Raw genomic sequence first — 21,573 nt, forward strand, 5'->3', positions numbered from 1 at the left:
AACCTTGATTGTAGCATGGGGTTGTGCTAGAGACTGTAGATTTTTGAGTCCGCACACATACAGAGACAGCACTTCCTAGTCCTAGCACATGCGGTCTGTTGGGCTTCCAGTTTTGTGATTATGCACTTGATTGCTTCTTTATGCATTATGGCATTGAATTGAAGAATTTGAACAGGCAGGTGTATCTAATACCAAAGCCAATTTGTGTGTGCATGCGCACACATGTGTATGTGTGAGAAGACAGTTTTAAACTCTATATGGTAATATTTGTAAATCACAGGCAATTGGATGTCAGGCAGTGGTGTAATAATGGTATCCGGAACAAATGCAGCAAACAGACGCTATCACAACAAACACGGATACATATATATGCTTTGGAAACAGACACTATATAAATTGCTGTTGGTAAATGTTAAGTGACCGAAATTTTAGGAAGCTCTTATTAGGAACATGACATAGTTAATAAGGAAGTTGAGTAGTAAGCGATGGCTATCAGTCGACTGCACTCCTGCTTTCGGGCAAGTCAGTAACATGTGTGATTCGACAACTTCATGACCACCCGAGGTTTTATAACATATCTTCCTGACGACCGACGTGTTAGCCCTCGTCGCCAAAAGGGCGATAATTTTATTTCCCGTCAGAAGAGCTCAGTTCCTTCTAGAAATTAGCTTGTACCACTAATTCAAAGTAAGCTGTCGGAAATGCGGGAAGTACACTCGATAAGGTTAGCAGGTCTCTATTATCTGTCAGCGATGTTCGTTATACTGGGAAGGGAGGTGGGTGGTGAAGTGATGCAAGGGAGGTAATACTTTATTTAAAAAAAAAAAAAAACCACGTTTGCACTCTGACCTCGTCTGTAGGCTACTAGGAAGTAAATTTTCGAGAGGGTCCTCGCATGCTAGATAAATTTGACGAAACGCTGTGAGAACACACCTTCGATCACGGCTGTCAGACTCAACTCAGAATGGCAGGTGAGTAACTAACTGACGACTTTGAACTTAGTTGACACTTGCTGTGTTCCGATCTTTCCTTCCTATAGTGACCCACGCAGGTGCCTGCGGCTGAAACATGCTTGTATTGTTGATCGATGAGTTTTGTTGGGGTGGTGATTTGTTGCTTGCAGCGCTGCTCCTCTGCTACTCGAAGTTTGAGGAGTCACGCAAGCTTGGGGAATCGTGGTTAACGAAATTAATTTGTTCTGCCAAAAGTTTAACGGACATGGTGTGTTCATGCGGTCATCAAGGCAGTTTTAACACATACGACGCATTTGATAAACTTCGGACGTATACGAAACCTCGTGGAATTATAAATTAACTCATCAAACACGGGATTTCAGTTTGAACAAAGATAAGTTGAAGGCTTACTGGTACTAAGTTCTGCCTTGGGTGTGGTACTACAATGATGTACATTATTCACCGGCAGTTGTACGGTGCAGCCAGCTAAATATCAGGAGGAAGTCCATAAAGTATATGACATATAGTTTCTGCTGATGGTTTTCGCTGATCTTGTGCATTGTTGCTGGACGGTAGAATATGATGACAAATCAATGATGAAAACGAGAAAGAAAATGTACAAGTTTTGTGGTAAGTTCACTTTAAAAGTCATCCTTCAGAGTCACACAGGTTGCATAGAAACTAAAATGGGTAGCTATATTCTGTCCCAGCCAAGCAGATCTCGGAAAATTGATTTTAATAAAGTCCACACATTGAGAATAAATGACTGTTGTTGGCTGCACATCTGGGTAGACATGGAAGAGTGGATATAATATCTGTTAGTAGATGGACCACATTTTTCTCTTTCTGATTAATTTGCAAATCATTAAATGAACTTTGATTTGTTAACAGTGTTTTTACAATATTTATATTTCATATAGATTTTGGGGGAGCTGCATCTTTATTATTGATATTTTAATTGTTCAGTGAGTTTTTATTCAATAATTAGCAAATTATTCTGATGAATATTACATATTATTGGTGCCAAATGGTTGGTACGATATTAGGGATGCTATTACCCAAAAAATTATACTGAATGCAAACTGAAACCACTCAAACAATCTGTGGTTACCATCCATAAATTAATAGGGGTTTTCAGACCCCTTTTCCCCATTAAAATTGTTGGGGTTTATCTGACCCAGAAATTGTTATTGACCATGCATAGAAAAAGTAGACACCACTATGTTTCATATTATCTTGACTCCCGATGTAAAGAAACTGCTTTATAAGTGTCATGTTTTGAATCATATAAATCCATGTCACCTGCATCATTTGGTAATGTGATCTGGTTTATTACAAAATGTTATAAGATCTCTGATCCCTGAGACCAAATTGTTGGGCAAATTTTCCTAACCCAATGTGGAGTTATCTCACATTTCTGTGTAATGAGTAACCAAGAATTTGTTTTTCTGAAGACCAGTATGACTTTTATGTGGTAAAACTACTTTCTATTCAGCTACTATGCCCAGTTTCAAAGATTCAAGATATGAAAATAAAGATAAAGAAGTAAAATGAGGAAATGTGTTAAGCAGCGAGACACAGCAAACAATGGCCTCAGTTTTTTTTTTTTTTCTTCCTATTCATCCCCAGTGGAGCACAGGGCCGCAACATATTTGCGGTTTCTGTAGCAGAAGTCTTTTTACATTCCCAACCCTCTTTCGTCCGGGCTTGGGACCAGCAGGTTACCTGGTGGGTTTCCAGGGGAAGTTCTCAGTTTCCTATAGGTAGCATTATTGAAATTGTTGTTTTATGACTTTGTGATCAATATAAAAACAGTTGAAAAAAAGCAGATTTAAAAGATCCCTATAACAATGTAACTCTAGACTGGTCTTCATCTGTGAACTTTATTAATTTCTAATCAGTTACTGAATTTTTGATTGGAATGCTGCACGTTATTGTGTAGGTGTTTTAATATATGATTATTGTATTTGGTTAAATGCATTCCTCTTAGCATATATATAGATATATTTTAGAAATTCATGTCTTATACCTTTTCAATGCACTTGACATAACTTCCATAAGGCCCATCTCTAGCTCTCTTTGTCAACAAAGCTTTATACTTCTTATTAATGTCACTCTTAGTATCAGAGATAGACTACTATTTTTTTGATGTGTACTCAATAAAGTGAAAAAAATAAAAAAAAAATATTAATCAATCTATTTAACTGCTGCTCATGGTTGTTTTTTCCTTTCATTAAAAGATCTTAAGCTTTAAGTGGAGCAGAATCCACCAGCAAGGGCTCATTTTATCCAAGATGCATTTTGTGTCTTTGTGGGAAAATTGCCCCATTGGGATAAATAAATTTGTTCATTCTAATTGTCAAGATATGTTGTTGATGGTGCTTCTTTCCGTTGATGTTTCTGATGTGTTATCTGGGGGCATCTCTTATGGGGTCAGGCAATACTACCCTGGATGTGCTGCTGATAAGCAATCAGGACTGTGATCAGGAGTGAGCTTGTTTGGGCATTCACATGTAATCATCTAAAGTAAAAGCAGAAATAAAAACTGGAAACCATCATTGAATCACAAAATAAATATAAAGATGGTTTAAGTGAGATCTTAAGAAATCAGTTTCATAAAAGGAATTGGGAAGACGTTTTTAGTACTGCTGCTGCAATTGCAGAGCTTAGTAGATTAACCATAGTTTAAACACTGCTTGAAACTCTTGTAGGATGAGGGGAGAAAGTACATCATTGTAGGAAGTGATTTATTGCTTTTTAAAAAATCTTTTCAGGGATCAGTGTTTGGCTAAGCTTGTGTTATCCTTTTTAATGAATAAATGTTGTCACTGTAGTGCTATTGCTGCACATCTACCTGAGTTTAATAAATGAGCATCAAGCTTTGCAACCACTTGTTGGCTACGATAAACATGGCTGAAAGATTAAGAGCTTGATGCTTCTCTGGACCTAATTTTTACTGTAGTCTGTGAACTGACATTGCATGTGTTATAAAATTTTGTGTGCTTATGGAGACATGCCCATTTTTTATTACAAAATATTTTTAATTTTATGACAAAACTTGCTTTAAACAGTATTTTGGAGGTTTTTAAATTTTATCGGTAGGACATTTTAACAATTAATCTGCAAGCATGAAAGCACACATGATTTTAAATGCTAATACTGTAAATTGCTTATTGATTTATGATTTATGTCTTCTCAACTAGTCCTCATAAATCATTGATTAAAATAGGTAAAACTTAAAAGTTTCACTCCCTCATGGCTGTCAGGCTTACTGTATCTAGGAGGCAGTTTTTGGAAGTGAGAACCCAACCCTCTTCTTTTACCATTTCTCTAATAAATCAGGTTCAACTTTTTGGTGGAATAGCTGGAAATTTAGCAGAAATCTAAAGTCTGCAACCTTTAGCTTGAAAGTTGAGCATACTTAGCACAACACTATGGAGCCTCCCCATTCAATTCATGCCACTTACAATTTATGTGAATATTTTGTGTTTTAACATGTGTTTACATTTTCTTTCTATATCTGCATTTTAATTGAATTATTTGCTTCTAAGATTATATAATTTACATTAAACTAATGTTTTACTCCAGGATACCCATATGGTAAGTGAAGTAAACTAATGGCTCTCATACCTTGACTATTGACATGCTAGCTTTGTTGGCTAAGCTTAATGTGTTCTATTTTAACTCTGCCATGCTACCATTATTATTTGCATAAAAAGTTTTTACTCTTTTTGCTTTGTTTATAATATTACCAGAGTCATTATTGTATATACCAAAGCTGAAAGATGGCATTATTGTTGAAAAATTTTCTAGACACCCTGAAACAAAATCCATAATGCTCAGAATGTGGTATTGTAAGCATTAATAGTGGTAAATTTGTATTTATTTTAATGCTGATAGAACGAAAAGATTAAAGGATCACATTGCAATATTGATGATCAAGTCATCGTAAATTCACTGTAGACATTATGGTGCAGGAAAGCAAAATAGTTAACAAAAAATAACTATCTCACTCATGCACATGCATACACATTCTTACATGTATGAGGACATAAACACAGATGTGCACAAATATAATTGAATATTATGCAGGTATATGTGTAGACATAAACACTTGTGTTCAGTAGATGTACATGAAACACAAACTGTGTTAATGTGTAGGTGAATGCACATCTCATGAAGATGAATATGTGCATTTAACCCCAATATTTTTGCTTCCTTGGTAGAATGGCCTATCAGCTTCAGATTATTTCAATTTTTTATTTGAATGAGGAGCTGTTGTATTCACTTTTGTTGTAGTGGAGGAATATGTGTGTGTCTCTCTCTCTTTTTCTTTGTGAGAACGTAGTGAGTAAGAAGAAAATCTTTTGCAATGCCTTATGAGCCATGCATATTACTCCTATTCCTTGAATTCAACTACTTCTGGAGAACTGTTTTTCCCCCTCTTGTATGAAGAAGGGTATAAAGAGATGTATAGTAGCGGCATGGTGCACAGATTTTCATGACCAGTAAAGTCTTATCCTGGTGTCTTTTAAGTAAATCAGTTATTTGTCCCTTGGACTGGTATAGGTTGTTAGAGAAGTACATGAATAGATGCAACAGCTGACAAGGCGTTTTTTTTTAGAAACAATTGAGTAACAATTATCTAGACCATGAAAAAACTTCAGTTTTCATCTATGAAATATATCACGTATCTTATTATGATGATGACAGCTGGACCTTCTTCCAATGCTTAGAGAGGAACTTCAAAGGCCTGGAAACTTTGCTGTGCACTGTAGAATGCAGGGATCTGTAGATTTTTTTTTTCAGGCCGTGTCTTTGCTCTAAGTTTCTAGTGGGTTGGATAGTCCTGCAAGAAGTGCACTGTCACTGGAGCCATGCTGCTATGGCACTCTGGGGACTCTCTAATATAGAACTTGGTGTACATCTGATATTTGAGTTAGTCTTAAGTGGCCTGTCATTCTCATGATGGTCAGCTGTTCTGCTCTGTGTAGTCTACCTGTTTTTAGTGAAGTCTAGCTGTTCTTTGACTAGTTTAGCTGTTCCTCTCAGTCTTTAGCTGGATTTCAGACCAGACGCGATCTCTGGATGGTTTACATTAAAACAGCTGCCTAGTTTCTAAACAGGATACACATACCTTTTCAAAATATAGCTTTCTGACAGTGTTACTCAGCTGTCAGTTATTAATGAGAGCTACTTGATGGGGAAGTCGAGGATGCTTTCTGTAAACAAAGACGTTAGACTGAGATCCCGAGTGTATGTAACAACATCTTGTCTATTTATTCCCAAGAAAACTATTGTAGAGCTTGACTCCAAGCCATTTTTTTCTTGTATAAGCCCAAATAAAAATTATTTAAATACCCATCTTTAGAACTGATCACACTTACTCTAATTAACACATAGACCTAGTTTCTGTTCAGGACTTTTGACAGTTTTTGTCCTCTTGTCTATTTAAAATTTTAAAAATCACACTTAACTAATTAAAGAAAGATTTTGCTTTTTCATTGTTGATATTGGTCACGTAAAGAGTATGTGCTCACACTACTATTGTTTTAGCTATTAAATCAGAACTCAATGATTTCTATGCCTTTTCTATTAAATTGCTAGAGTCAACTCTCCCCTTAAATACAGGTGGACAATCTAAGTGTAGCAAATTAGCTTTCATATAATTTTGTTCATTAAAAAAATACATTCAATCAAATCTTAGATTTCTTCTATCTCTAGCCTTTATTCAGATCAGAACTAAAGTTTATACAGTGGAAAAAGGAGACTTAAATAACAGGTTTTGTCTTATTTAAAACAATGTTACAAAGAGCTGTGTACACAGACACCATCCAGTCTTTAATAATCAAATATAAATTCACTCAGGAGTATTATATAATTTTTTGAGAGGATTCTCATGCATATATATATATTGAACTGCATGTTTTTGTTTTTGTAGTATTGAAGGCTTGTGTACAGACATATTTTATGTCAAAAAAAAAAACCCTTGCAGTTGCAAACACAAATCAGCTAACTGAATTCAGTACACTAAATATGTGATGTAAACAAGTGATGTAAACAAGCAGAACCTTGTATCCTGGCTTCTGGCTGGTTTTATGCTGTTTTTATTCATTGTTGTGCTGTAGTTTTGTATATATTCTATTCATCTCAGTGGTTTCTATGAATTAAATCATTTTTTTTTTCAATATTTGATTCCCAACTTTTCTTCTTGTACCAACTTGAAAAATGAATAATTAAAGATTCCTTTCATCATGTATATGCAATGGGGAATGAAGTCAGATCAATAAATGTTGCAATTACAAAATCAAGACTTTCAGGATTTTGTGTTTTTTAAATCTGTAGACAAATTTTAATACTCAATGTTGTCAAACTACAAGCTTTGTTTTCGTTTGCATATTGTTTTCATGAATTCATCTTCTGTTTTTATGGTACATGTATTATATCAAAATTTAGTTAAATCCCTTTTGCTCAGTTTGCTGGGTAGTGTAGGTGTGGGGCATAGATCTGCTTACTAACTTGCTTCTAGGGAAACTAGATGATCAATAATCTATTGTAATTATTCAGAGTAACAAGAAAGATACTTCTGTTAAAAGAATAAGACTTACAATACTTTTTCTAGAAGAGATTTCTGAGTATATGTCCTTGACAAAGTTATCCAGGGATTTCAGAAAAATTATATGCCTTATTGTTTTATAATTGGGTGTGGTTCTTTCCCTTCTGTATTCTTCAAAGTTCTTGCTGCTTTCTGTCTATTTTTTTTTCTGGGGAAGATGGACATTGATCAATGTTGGCTTTTAATATCAAGTATATTTATTGTGTCAAAAGCTCAAAGCTGAACATTCCTCTTTGTATGCTTGTTGCAATTTTTGTACAATATTGGGTTTGAAAAGTGTGATGACCTAAACTATTATATGAGAGCTTATGACTGGTGAGCTCAGATTTCTTTAGAAAACTAGATCAAACTTGAAATAAAACAACTCAATTTATATGACAATGGCTGTTACTTCCTTTCAAGAAGGAAGGATTTAGCTGAGGCTAATTGATAGTCATTGTCTACTTTAGAGAAGCTCTCATTTATTATTAAACAAATTATCTGATTTACAATTTTTTTCTCACTTAGTCTATGTGAATACATAGATGCTTTTACATAAACATTTTTCAAGCTTCATCTTCCTTTGTCAAACATGCATACTATGATTGCACCCAAACACCTATAATACACCAAGTAAATAAAGAAAAAGATTTAAAAAAGTAAATGTATAATTATCTTAATATTGATTCCTTGAGCAGTATTTACAATAGTTTTTTTTTTCAATGACTTTATTTTGAAAAAAATATTCTTCAGTGGTGTGTACGCCTACATGCATGTCTAGGTGTGAACCGTAATTTTAGAAATGAAAGAAGGTATAATTGTAATTAGCTTTGCACTTGGAGGACAAGAATTAAACTAGAGCAGCATAAACCTATTTTTGCTAGTCTAACCTTTTTTTTTCCCTCATGGCAGCTGTACCTGAAAGGCCAGGACGAAGACCCCTTCCTCCTCCTGCAGATGATTTTGCAGCTCCTGTAGGAATATTTTCTTTTTTCATTTTTTTTTAAATGTGTATCTTAAAAGTTGTATGATTTCTCAGTTCATTAGTCTCTTTTGATTTCTCAAATTTTGTTTGTCTGAAAAGATTCTTAAAGGGTATAATTTTGCTTCTTTCTCTCATTATTTGCATGCCCATACACAACCATTTATTACTTGTTGCACTTTCATTTTGCAGTGTGATGTTTTTTATGTTTACTTTTTTGCTTATAGCGTAGATAATTTATTCTTTACTTCAGTTCCATTTGCTGTAGCATATTCTATATTTCTTTAAGGCATTCGCTATAGTCAGTAAATTCAGAATCATTCTGATTTGAAGTATACCGTGTCATACAAACTTTTTACAGTACTACTTGTGCAGAACAAGTCTTAGAATTGCTTCAAGTTATTATGTACTGCTTTATATACTTTTGTCATGGTTCACCAAAATAAAAGCACATGTACTGTTTTTTTACGTGTAAGATTTGTCTTTTTTTTATTTATTTGCAGTCATTGCCACCACGTCCTGGAGGAAAGAACATAATCAAGATTGCTCCTCCACCACAAGAGGTCAGTGGCACTCTTTTTTTTTTTATATTGAATTATTGAGAAATCTTCTAGTTTGATGTAATGACTCATCATTGAATTTATCTTTCTTTTGTCAATGACAAGGAGAAAGAACACCTGTATAACCATCTGTTTATCTGCTTAATATCAACATACCCTTCTGTTGTTTTTCAAACTACAAATAACTCAGCAGTAGAAACTGTAATCAGCTTATGTATTATGGTGTGCTGACCATTTTCTGAGCACACATCCCGGGCAAATGAGACGGAGATGCTGTCAAGAAAAAGAAACTGATCATCAGGAGAAAGATCAAATACAGTTTTGCACTGTGGAAGCAAACGCACATTAGACACAGTGACTGCAATAATCAGAATGTTGCAGCTGAATAGGCCTGTTGCAGCTTTAACGTCCCACTTTTGTTTCAGACACGTAATTCAGATGAATTTGATTCTGAAAACAGCTCAGAGGTGAGTTACTGGTTGATGCTGCTGGTTTCTTTTTTGTTTGTTTGGCTTGAGTTTCTTTTGAACTGTAGTACTACTTGATTCTTGCTGATGGCAGTGCACCAAAACATTGTAGGGTTCCTTGTTGTAGAAAAGATCAAAGTAGTCTTTTAATCTTTCAGTTGTTTTGGAAGAATGTGTTAGAAACTGCACTTTTTTCAGAATCAATTATTTTAGATGGGGTGATGTTCATCTCCTCTCTATATTTTTCTACAGACTCTTGCTACAAGATGTGTCTTCTAATTCATACCATAAACTTTAATAAAAACATATCGACCCTTTCCACCAAAATGCAATAGTAGCAGGAAATTTAGTCAGTCATCTTTAGTAGCTAATCAAACTTTGATTGCAACAAGCCATTTCACTGATCAGTGATTAGCCACAGCTCAGAATATTGTGATCATCATCAACATGGGTTTTATTGGTTTTCATCCAAATTATACTGATAATTATAGACTGCATTACAGTCTGCATTTCATAGTCTTAGTAAGCATTTCTCATGGTAGTGTATGTGTTGTTTTCAAATTTGATTCAGCTCACCCCTTTTTATGTTTCCTTTTTTAAGGATGTCTTAAACCTGACCTTTTTTAAGGTTGTTAAGCACATTCACTGCATCAAATATAGTCACTAAAATAAAAAGAAATCTGGTGTTTATAACTTGCAAGAAAACACTAGAATCGTTGTAGTATTAATGAAATGTTAAAGGAAGAAGTGAGAGAGCCATCAATGCATTGTGGTAAGAGTACTGATTTCAACCACAGTTTGGGACAGCGCATATTAGTGTGAGAAGTACTGCATGTTAACAAACGTCCATTCAGTTAAAAAAAAAATTCTTAACAGGCCACAAATTATCCGATTCTAATACAATGTGCACAGCTTTGCAAAATAAGAATCTTAGTCCTTGGGTGCCAGTGCCAAAAGAAGAGTCCTGTTTGAGAACTAATCAGTTTATGTCCTGTTGCTTTAACCTTTGCTGTGATGGAAGGATTTTGAAAAACTAATTCTTACACACAAGTTCTAATTCAAGACTTTAGATCCTGTACAGTTTGCTTATAGAAGTAAACAGTGCGGAAGATGCTGTTTAACATATCTTAAGCAGAAGTTAACATCTGATGTACCTGAACACCTGTATTCACATAATTTTTTCTTATTTCTCCAGTACTTTGAATACAACACAATGTAACTTGCTTGTTTACTAGCTAATTTGGATAAACATTGATGCCAGGATTCTAGATTACCAGACTATTTGACCTCAGTTTATTCATAACTCCAGTGATGTTATTTCTGATACTCTGTACACACATACAAATGCATCCCAAGGGACCATACTCTCTCTTTTTCTCTTTGTCTTGCTTAGTGTAGACACTAAAATGAAGACTGCCCCATAGTGAAATTTGCAGACAATGCCAGAATTACATCACTTCATTGGATGGTGTGATGATAATTATTTAGAGTTGAATGTAAAGATAACAAATGATTGTTGATTTGAGAAAAAAACAGGTTTGTTTTTGATAAAAACTTATTAAAGGAGAAGTAGTAAGAAGAGTAGACAGTTATAAATATTTAGGTATAATTATCGATGATAAACTTACTTGGAATGCTCATGTAGATAATGTCACTAGGAAACTGCATAGTTGCCTGTACTATCTGATAAAACTGAAGTCTTTTAATGTGCACTTAGAGCTTCTGCAAATATTTTACACTTTTGTTTCATGCAGCACCAAGACTTTGTACTAGTGTGCTGAGGTAGGAACACTGTAAAGCATAAAATGAACAACAGCATTAAAAGACCAGGAGGGGTAGTAGTGATGGGACAGAACAATGAAGAGACAATGTATGACAAGGCTTCTGATGAAGAGACTGACTGGAGTTTTAGGTGACAACTTGCATCCAATCTGACAGGAATTTGACATAAGATGCACAGGCAGAAGTGGCAAGTTAGAGTTCCTAGTGTAGAACCACACACTTTTTTGCACTTATTTAATTTTGGCTGCAATCCAAATATACAATCGACTCTTGGATAGGAACACGCACAGGCCTGTACTGCTTGCTCCCATTGTGTAGCACTTTTTGTTTTTCAACTGATTTCATAATCATCTCTCTGTTTTCTTATTTTGAGTGATAATAAGAATGTGAACAGATTTTGAATACTTGCAAGAATGACTATAAGTGCCAGCATAAAGGATTACAAATGGAGAACTAAAATTAAATATAGAGGGAAAAGGATTAATAAAGGTGTTTTGTATTTGTGTCCAAAAATAATTTGCCATTAGGGTCCTTCCCAGTTAACTTGGAAAGCCAAATCTGTACGTTTGTTTCAAAACCTAACCCAGCTGTGAATAGTTAAGAAGGTCATGGCCACAAATCAGTGAGAAACAGGGACTCTGACAATATTTCCTCAATCTTCATGACTACTTCCCATGACACAAATGGATTGACCACACCAATAGTCACAGGGTCATGTTAGCTGAGAGGCTGTTGAAAGCTGGTATTTAAACAAGAGGAAATAGAAAGCTGATGATAATTAATTGACAGGTTTTTAAAACCCCAGATAGTCTGCTGAAACTGGAAGGTGAATTCTCAAGATGATATCCCAGCAGACTTTAAGATCACAATGGGGAAAACTCTACAAACAAATGAATGAAATTTACCTTTGGACGACTTTGAAGCCAGGATTGGATCACTTTAAAGCCAAGATCTATTGCAACTGTACATTGCTTTATAAAAATATAGTGTAATGTGATATAAATTGTGCCTGATTGTAAAATTATTTTCTTTGTTGTCAGCCTCTTTCAGCTTGATTTTGTTTGGAGTGCTAGTAAACTAATACACTCCTTACTTCCTTCACAATTTATTATGCACATTCTGAGCATGTGCATGGGAGGCTGCATGTAACTGCAATAGATGCAAATGTTGGAACAGGCCTAGAAATACATTTTCAGCTGTGTTTGTCAACAGTAATCCATGAAGCAGGAAGCGAGTTGGACTTGGCCATAAGAAGACTGCTATGGCTCCAGGGTGCTTTAGATTTTAGTGTCTTGCTAATAAATGTTTGTAATATTTGTTTGTTTGTCATCAGCCTGGTGAGATATATGATGACTGTGAAGAGCAGCAGCCACCGCAACCAATTTTGCCACAGCGACCATTAGGTCGTCCTCAGCATATTGCACCACCAGAAGTAAGTCATGTGTGACAGTTCTTTTGCATGTTTCTAAGGGGTGGTGGAAGAAAGTGTCTTGAATCTTCCCAATTGAGTGAGTGAAGGGAATGTCTCCTTTCTAATCCCACTCTAACCAAGTGCAAATACTTTCTCTGGCTTACAGGCAATGTAAAAGATAAGGGATAAGTAGGTATACCCCTGCAGCTAATTATTAAGCTATTATGGTATCATAGGGCAAAGGCTTTCCATGATAGGGCAGCCAAGGTGACCCATCACCTGATAGGCTTCAGCTATGATCTTACCTGGGAAGGACATGATTACCACCAAGCCCAGAGAGAGGACCAAGGAAATGCAGAAAGCATGCCAGATCAGTTAAGTCCTGGATCAACAATGACAATGCCCCACAGGCAAGCTCCAGGGTTGGTCCTGGAAGCTAACCATCTGTAACTGAATGATACCAGTTGTGCATTATGAGACAAGCAGAGGTCAGATGGCCAGGCTCTAGGGAGACAGCAATGGACAAAAGTCCACAAACTGTTACAGGGATGAAGAAACCAAACATAGACATCGTCTGGGCTTCCTTGTCTGTAGAGAAATTGTTGGACCCTCATTAGCTGTACACTAAATTCTGGAAGGTTGGCCTCCATTCTTAACTCTGCCAGGCCTCACAATGTCACTGTTATCCAAGTTAACACTCCAACTTTCACACATGAAGATGAAAGAGTGGAAAAGACCGATGATTATCTGGAAAAAGTAATAAAGACAGCAGTGAAGAAGGACATCCTAGTCAAACTTAAGGACTGAAATGCCTAGATGCATACCACAGTGGGCAGGAACAGTAGATTAATGTGTGTCCTGGGTGAAATGATGATGTAATGCAAAATTCAAAAGAAGGCCTTGTTCAAGTCATCAGAGTTGCTGTACAAGAGCTCAGTGAACGCAGTACCATTCAACAACCAACTAGGAAACAGCAGTGTGCATTAGTCAAAGTTTCCCCCAGAATCTGTTTTGTTCTATATCTTTTTGGAAAACATCATTTTAAAAACCCTTCCTGACTTTCACATCTCCATTTTCTTCAGTGGAAGGCGCCCATGTAACCTGTGTTTTGTAGACAATATTGATCTGATGACAGCAATCTACAAAACTTTACCAAAAGCTGACAGACAGCATGAATGCTTGTGGAATGGAGACCAAAACTAACAAGAGAAAAATCATGGTTAACACTAATGGGGACAGCAAAGCAGAAAAATGAATGAGGTACAGCTCAAAGAGGAGCAAAAACAATACTTGGGATCCACTCTTTCCAAGGAATGCAGCTGCATAAATAAAGTCCACATCAAATGTCAACAGCACAAGGGAATTGCCGAGTTTAACAGGATTTGGCAAAGCAATTGCATCAGGCTTGCTACCTAGTATGGGCTGTACAAGGTGTTCACAGTCTCCATCCGGAGGTACAGATGTGAGATGTGACTCATTTGTCACCCTTGCGGAACACCAGGAAACTCTTCTGGCAGTGCTGAAATTGGTACAGTCAAATCTGGTTCGGCAGTATTGCATTTTGTGTATGACCATCTTTCAGGACATCTTGGAGGATGGTCAACACAGAGGTAAAACTGAAGGTGAAGGAGTGGACTAGTTGTTTCAACCAGGACCTGCTCAGTTAGTGCATGTTGCCAGGTCCCCTCAGTGACCACAACTGGTAGGCCAGCTTGTAGTGATTCAGCTTCTCGTTGTCAGCTAGTACCAAAGATGGAAGATAATGTTTTTGATCATTTGCCTAATGCTAAATAGGCTTTTATTTTCTATCCACTGAACATTTTAGTTGCACATTAAAATTTATTTATTTCAAGTTTTTAAAAATTTCTCTGTTATTAATCAGACAAAAAATTCATGTAATTGTACTGGAAACAAAGTGAAAATGTATGCAAGATTAACTAGTTTTATAATAATTATCATTGCCTGCTGCTCACAGGAGTTTTATGATGACTGTAATGAAGGAAAACAAGAACAGGTATGACCATCAGAGGTATTGAGGTAGATTGCTAATTCTATAACCACTTAGCAGACCTACCTCCAGGAGTGTGCCTTTCCTGCTGGCTTAACCTTTGTGCATCTTACTGTCATCTGAATAATCAGAGATAATTTGCTGTCTACAGTTTGGAAATAATGCTTTACTGCTGCTATTAGTGTTGTTAGAAGTATATAGTGTATATAGTGACCATTTACCTTGTCCATTTTTAACAAGGATTGCTGATAAATGTTAAAAACTTTTTGTCATCTGAATAATCAGAGATGATTTGCTGTCTACAGTTTGGAAATAATGCTTTACTTCTGCTATTAGTGTTGTTAGAAGTATATAGTGTATATAGTGACCATTTACCTTGTCCATTTTTAACAAGGATTGCTGATAAATGTTAAAAACTTTGCTTGCTTTTCGCTAGCTACTACCAAAATATTTAAACAACAGTGATAATTCTCATAGGCACCTCATGCTATGATTACAGAAGTAGTCTGCCAGGTCAAACCAAGGATTTAGCAGTCATATAATGATAGAAAATAAAAGCTGCTAGTAAACTGTGAAATACAGTTATGTCAGTTTCCTTGTGCTTTTAACTTTTTATTGTGTGATCAGCTTTGCATCTTCCTGAAAAACTTACATATCCATTTCGCTTGCTCATTCATTCTGCTCCTAGCCCAGACCCAAACAGTTACTTTTTCGGTAACATATTCACACTTTTTCAGTTAAAGAATTTGAAAAACATCCACAACAAACAAGCCACCAAACAAAAGCAAAAAAGCCAACAAAATCCCCTTTATGCATACTTCTTGAGCTAATGAGCATAAAAAAATCTCTCCAAGCAGTGAACAAAATGAAAACAACAACAATTGCCCTCTAAAGCAGAATCAAGACTCGTGCTATGCTCTTCATTCTGCTGCACAGCACTGCAGAAAAATAATTAAAAGTTAGTCTAATATAGCATTACCAGTAGTGCATTTTGGTTGGATAATGCCATAAAAGGCAATGACAAAAACACTTGAAGCTTTGCCCCTAACTATTTGTAGACTGTTAATTTAGAGATGCTAGTTTTGCATTTTATGAGGAAAACAATCAGTTAGGTTAGAGGGTTGTTACCATATCTAGATAATCTTTCTGAACAGTAATTTTGAGCATCAGTCTTTTTCTTTCTTTATTATCATTTCTTATGTTCTCACTATTTGTTTTCTTTAAAAAGTTAAATAAGTAATCCAACACATTGTAATTAAATGGTACCATCTTTGCAAATGGATTATGTGTGTGTGTGAGAGAGAGACAGATTCTTCAATATTTGAAATATGTGGTGACTTATAGTAAAATCATTGAACATGAGTTCAGCTTGTTTGAGATTGTTTACTTGAGATCTTTTCAAAAAATAGAAGTATCCAAATGCCTCTATCTATCCTTTTCTCCACTACACTTTCCAAAATAATCTACTGAACTGTTGCTTGCCCATATACCGTCTGCCCTCTTTTTATATTGATAATTTTGTTTCTCTTGGAATATTGTGGTGGCAATATTCTTTAATCCAGTTAGTACAAGGGGAAAAACACAGGAGGAAAGAATGACAACAAATGAGTAGAAAATAAGGGCAGATTGAAACAATTGCAAGACTCAACTGGACTATATTGATAATAAAATACTAATTTTTATTTCACATTTTCATGAAAGTTAATTGCATTATTGTCGTGTTACTTTCACCTTTCACTTTTTCTATCGCTTATTTTAAGCTGTTAGAAAGATATTTTTAAATAGTGTTTAAGGTGTTTACATATATATGTATACTCTCTGCAATATTTCATTTTTTATGTGCTGAGTTAAGTTTGGTTTCTGTCATAGGAAGTTTATGATGATTTTGAAGAAGAGAAGCAAGAGAAACAACTGCCTAAGCGGCCTGCCACCCAACTTCCTCCCATTCCATTACCGCCAGAGGTAGATATGCCTACTGTGTTGCAGTTAAAAATTGCAATTCTTCATGATTTCTCTTTTTTTTTTCTTTGAAGAAAGGGACATTCTTGTTGTTTTCAGTGACTGAAACACCAAGGCTGGTTGTAGACGTAAGACACTTTTATGGACTAAGACTTTGTTAACATACAGCTCAAATGAAGTTGCATCACATTGAGCTTCATTTCGGTGGTGTTTCTTGATGCAGGAGAGCTATGACGATTTGGAAAACATAGGTCCTGTGGTTGTCCAGCCAATGAAGCCAACACATCGAACTTTGCCCCCTCCTCCTCCATCTTCTATTCAGGTAAAAACTAACAATTGTACATATTTGTGTAAATATGTATGAGAATGATATCAAACCATATTATTTGTGTGTATTATTATGATAATAATATTAACATATAACACCATATCCCAGCCCTATGGAACACTTATACATACACAGCATAACATCTCGTTCTCTTTTAACCTCCTGTGGAGCATAGGGCCGCAACAGCATAACATACAAATGTGTTATCTATAGACTGCTAGATGGGATGATAAAAGATACATTGCCAGCAGTCACCCAGATTGCTCAATATATTTTTTTAAAAAATGTAATCCAAGCTGCATATGCTACTATCCTCACCACAGTTCCAGTAATAAAACAGATCAAATAGGTGTGAGTTATTTTTAATTATTATTTTTTTTTTTTTTTGTTGCTGCTCAGAGGGTAGTCTGCAAAATGCCTTTTTGAAGAAGTGTAATGAGTTAGTTCTGTTGAAAGGGAAGAAGTGCAAATCCACTGATATAATACTTCCTAGACATGTGGGTATGAGAAGGATATGAAAGCTAAATTTGTGCGTATAGATATTAGAAGAATATTAAAGCCAAATTATTTAGTCTAGGTCTCATTTTTATTATTTTCTCACCAATATTAGATATGACTAGATCTCTTTTTTCTGAACTGTTAAAATAGAAAAGAAACAACTGACATTCATTTCCATTCATTTCATACATGACATTTATGAATGTGTTTACGATTATGATTGATAAGGGATTTTAAAGAAATAATAATGCCAAAAGAACGTTTTTGTGAGGCTACTGTGATAGCTTTTATTCCACAGCAACTAAGTAACAGTAACAGCAAAAAAATCTTGAAAAAGACAAAATTTATGTAGTCTGCTGAGAAGAATCTTTGAATTAGGGACTAATTACTTCAGTTCACTCACTTGTAGCTGCTGCAAGATTGGCCTGCTTACCACCACCCCCCCAAAAAAAAAAGAAAAGAAAGAAAAACACTATCATAAACTTCTTGCACATTGACATGCTAAAGAAATGAAGCTTATAGAGTAGTATGCTGCATGTTGTTCCTTGATAATTTGAAGAAGACTGTGCATTAGGTATTAGTTCACATAATTTTCTTTGTGTAGTATGTCAGTGAGTCTGCTTTTCCATGCTAGCATGGAAATGTAATATGCAATACACTGCTATCAAGGTTTTTTGATAAAGAGACATGGCTGATCTGAGACGAGTAATATTTGCCTCTTATTCTGCATGAACTGCACAACTATGAGTTTTCAAAAAGGACAATGTAAACAGATTGGTGTCTTGTAAATCCTTTGATCACTTATAGGAAAAATTAAATGACTTTTTCAATGCACAATAGTTATGACTAAAGAGTTTTATTATTTAAAAAAACAATCTAAATGAGCCTTCTGCAAAGCAAGCAGCAGTCAAGTATAAAAATGACAGAAGACATGTTGAACCCTTACAGTGGAACCTCTAGGTAGCAGACTGGCAGAAATAAAACAGTTATGTGAACATGTCAAAAGTGAATATAAAACAACAAAACAGCATGAAAACTGCATGCAAGACCAAACAGTGAAGGTCTACATATTATGAAACATTTGCACAGAAAAATAGGTACAAAAATATGCTGCACTGGCTGTAGGATTTTCTAACCATTTAGTCATTCTATTAAAATAGCATTTAATCTTCAACCTTTTATAGCATATTGTGTGTGTGTGTGTGGGTGCATGTGCGTGTGACATCTGTCTTGTTAAAGACTGATAGAGGTAGGGTTAAGGTGGAGACAAAGAAACCATCAGTCCCAGAGCCACTAAATGAAGTGTACGAGGATCCAGAGGTATAACAAAACTGTTTCTGAACAGCTTACATCTTGGAGCTTGGTAGATAAGCTCCCTTTGCCATAGTAGGGCTGCTGTATGGTTTGCTGTTCTTTGGCATGGCTGGCATCCAGTCGTATAAGCCGCAGATTATAAACTGCATATTTCAAGTAATCATGCTTTCTTGCTTCCACTATGTGTTTTGTTATTATCCTTTTTAAATTAATAATCACTGAATAGACTTTCAACAAGTGATCCATCTCAGCTACTGCACATTTCGACTTTCTTTTTCTTTCCATTTGTTCTCTGGTGCAGAAGCATTGAAAGCCATCCATGCTTTAGTGCTTTAGTTGTTATGGTGAACAGGTATAACTGTTCTGCAATTGCTGGCATAGCTATCATTTTCATAATCAAAGAGCTAACCTTGGACTGGGAACAAGAAGAACTTTTTCACTATGGCCATCCAGCTTTTTCTCATTCTCAGCTGCTTTATAGGATGTGCCAAAGGTTGGACCTGTCCATTCATGGGTGTTTGTTTTTTTTTAACACCTCATTTTTTTTTATTAGACACCCTTTCTTCCTAATGGCATGGGTGCTTTGAAAAATGCAAATAAATGTTTACCATCAGGCAAAGGCACATTTCAAGGAATCTCTTAACAAAAATGTTTGAGTTTGAGATTGAACTTCTGTTTCTAGTGTTGAATATCTCTTGTGGAAATCAGTATCTGTTGTTGTTGGTTCTTATGCCAGGTATTTCAGCTTTCAGAAGGCTTTAATTTTTCAAGTTCATCATAGATATATATTTTAAATTCATATTTTTGATATTTTCCATATTCTCTTAGGCATTGCATAATTTTTACAGCAGTCTACATGTTAAAGCTGATATGATGATCTTATGACCTTTAAAATCTTGTTAACATCCTGATGATGCATGCAATCTAGGTACACTTAGGTCAGCAAGTGTATTTATTAATAACCAAATTTTCAAAAGTAATATTTAAAGTGAGACCCTACCCCAACAAACAAAAATGCATGTGGCTTTAACATTTGGCTTGTAAGGATTTTGTGCTTTAAAAGATCTTTTGATTACTGATTCCTGCTCTTTCCTGAGCTTTAAAAAGCTAAAAAAAACTGCTTGAAATGTATTTGCTGGTATTCTTTATTATTCTTATGTAATACATCTTGTTAACCACTAACCATTGATGGATAAATAAGCATCATTATCTCTCATTGCAGCTTTCAGGTGTGATGCTATTATATGCCGTGATGTAGTTAAGCCACATCTTGAAGGATAATATATATTTACTGAGGAAATGATTACTTCATATTATATTCAGATCATCCACTGTTTATTTCTGAAGTTATTTTTAACACCATTTACATTTTGGGACCTATAAGAACACTAGACTTTCAAAACTGAGTCTTTGTCATTGCAGCACATTTTCTAGTAAACAAGATGACTAATGAACCACATCATTCTGCATGCATCTGATTTTAGAAGATATTTGAAATTTTGAGTGTAAACTGATGTAAAAGATTTGAGCATTAAGTTTTTGTTAGCGGAGCAGTGTAGGCTATGTTTTTCCGTTGTAAAGATGGAAAATGCCCGTAAAGACTCACTGACAAGATTAGAAGTGGCTTCAAAGGAACGATCATCAAGCTTGTCACCAGTTCGGTCACCTGGTCACAGAGATCTTTCTCCTCATTCCTCTTCTCGAGGCCCGACAATAAATAATTCTTCAGCAAGAACCAATGTCTCACCTAAAGGCACCCTAGAAAGACATTTACCCCCAGTTCCAGTTTCAAAGGATGGAAACATCAGAGGCAGAGGGTTGGACCATCCACTTTTACCTCCAGTGAACAGACCTATGGCCAGTACAGCAAACAGAGCAGACATGGCTGAGAGTTCACCTGTCATTGTCAACTTAGGTCACCCAAAAAAGGGAGTTTTACCCCCAGTTCCCCCACCAAGTGAAAAGCCACTTCGACCAGATCTACGTCCAAAAGTTCCTAGAGGTCTTATACATGGAGCAAACCTATCTGAGAATGAAGAGGATGAGATGCTTGAGACAGAAGAGGTGACTTTTATTTCTTCTTGTGCCTGGCCTGGCTGTGATGTACTGTGCATGTCACTGCTCTGCACCTTCCCTGGCTGAACTTTGAACTTAAATGCCGTCCACAGTCATCTCTCTGACTTACCTGTGCTGTATATTGCCATGGTCTTTAGGGCTGCAGTATTGGTGACTTAAAAATAAAAGTCTTGCATTGCATGTACTATTGTAATGCTTCTTTCAGCTGTCAACTGTTGTACGTTAAGGAGAAACAGCTTGTTGGTTGACTGACATGGGCTTAGTGCTGGAGTAAAAGTACATGGATTTATGCTGATTTCACTGCATGCACAAATGAGTGTGCTGTATGAAATATTATTTCCAATATTTGCATTATTTTCAACCGTGTATTTGTCAGAATTCCATGACAGCCTGCTTCTTTCGAGACTTAACTCTCATATATGTAGGAGATACATCAATGCCGCCATGACCACCACTGCATCCATCACCTCTATCATCAAACCTTTTGATATTTTTCGATATTGGGAATCAATGATTCTATTTTTTTCACCGTTCATGTGTAAAGGAAACATTGGCTTCAACAGACCTAATTCTTTCTTGTATATATTTTTTAGTTATCTTAGCATATAGGAGGATTTCGTGTATGAAAATAAATAATTTT

The 21,573-nt window shown here is 35.7% G+C and overlaps 1 protein-coding gene across 15 annotated transcripts in view; it reads left to right on the plus strand.

Moving 5' to 3' along the window:
- Window positions 1-711: 711 nt before the first annotated feature.
- The window catches only part of LOC112565092 (WAS/WASL-interacting protein family member 1-like), a 38,299-nt gene continuing 17,437 nt past the window's right edge, over window positions 712-21,573 (plus strand). For 2 of the 15 annotated variants that reach the window (XM_025240349.1, XM_025240357.1), the window contains exons 1-10: window positions 1,076-1,583; window positions 8,461-8,522; window positions 9,034-9,093; window positions 9,516-9,557; window positions 12,673-12,771; window positions 14,726-14,764; window positions 16,628-16,720; window positions 16,941-17,039; window positions 18,783-18,863; window positions 20,439-20,921. In XM_025240349.1, the coding sequence (XP_025096134.1) occupies window positions 1,490-1,583; window positions 8,461-8,522; window positions 9,034-9,093; window positions 9,516-9,557; window positions 12,673-12,771; window positions 14,726-14,764; window positions 16,628-16,720; window positions 16,941-17,039; window positions 18,783-18,863; window positions 20,439-20,921 (1,152 nt within the window). In that variant the 5' untranslated portion in view covers window positions 1,076-1,489. Of the gene's footprint in view, window positions 972-1,074; window positions 1,584-4,541; window positions 4,554-8,460; window positions 8,523-9,033; window positions 9,094-9,515; window positions 9,558-12,672; window positions 12,772-14,725; window positions 14,765-16,627; window positions 16,721-16,940; window positions 17,040-18,782; window positions 18,864-20,438; window positions 20,922-21,573 lie in introns of those variants that run through there. The other 13 variants (XM_025240353.1, XM_025240359.1, XM_025240356.1 and 10 more) reach the window with 13 other exon arrangements.

The sequence above is a fragment of the Pomacea canaliculata genome, linkage group LG5, assembly GCF_003073045.1.
Source record: "Pomacea canaliculata isolate SZHN2017 linkage group LG5, ASM307304v1, whole genome shotgun sequence".
Taxonomy (NCBI): Eukaryota; Metazoa; Mollusca; class Gastropoda; order Architaenioglossa; family Ampullariidae; genus Pomacea; species Pomacea canaliculata.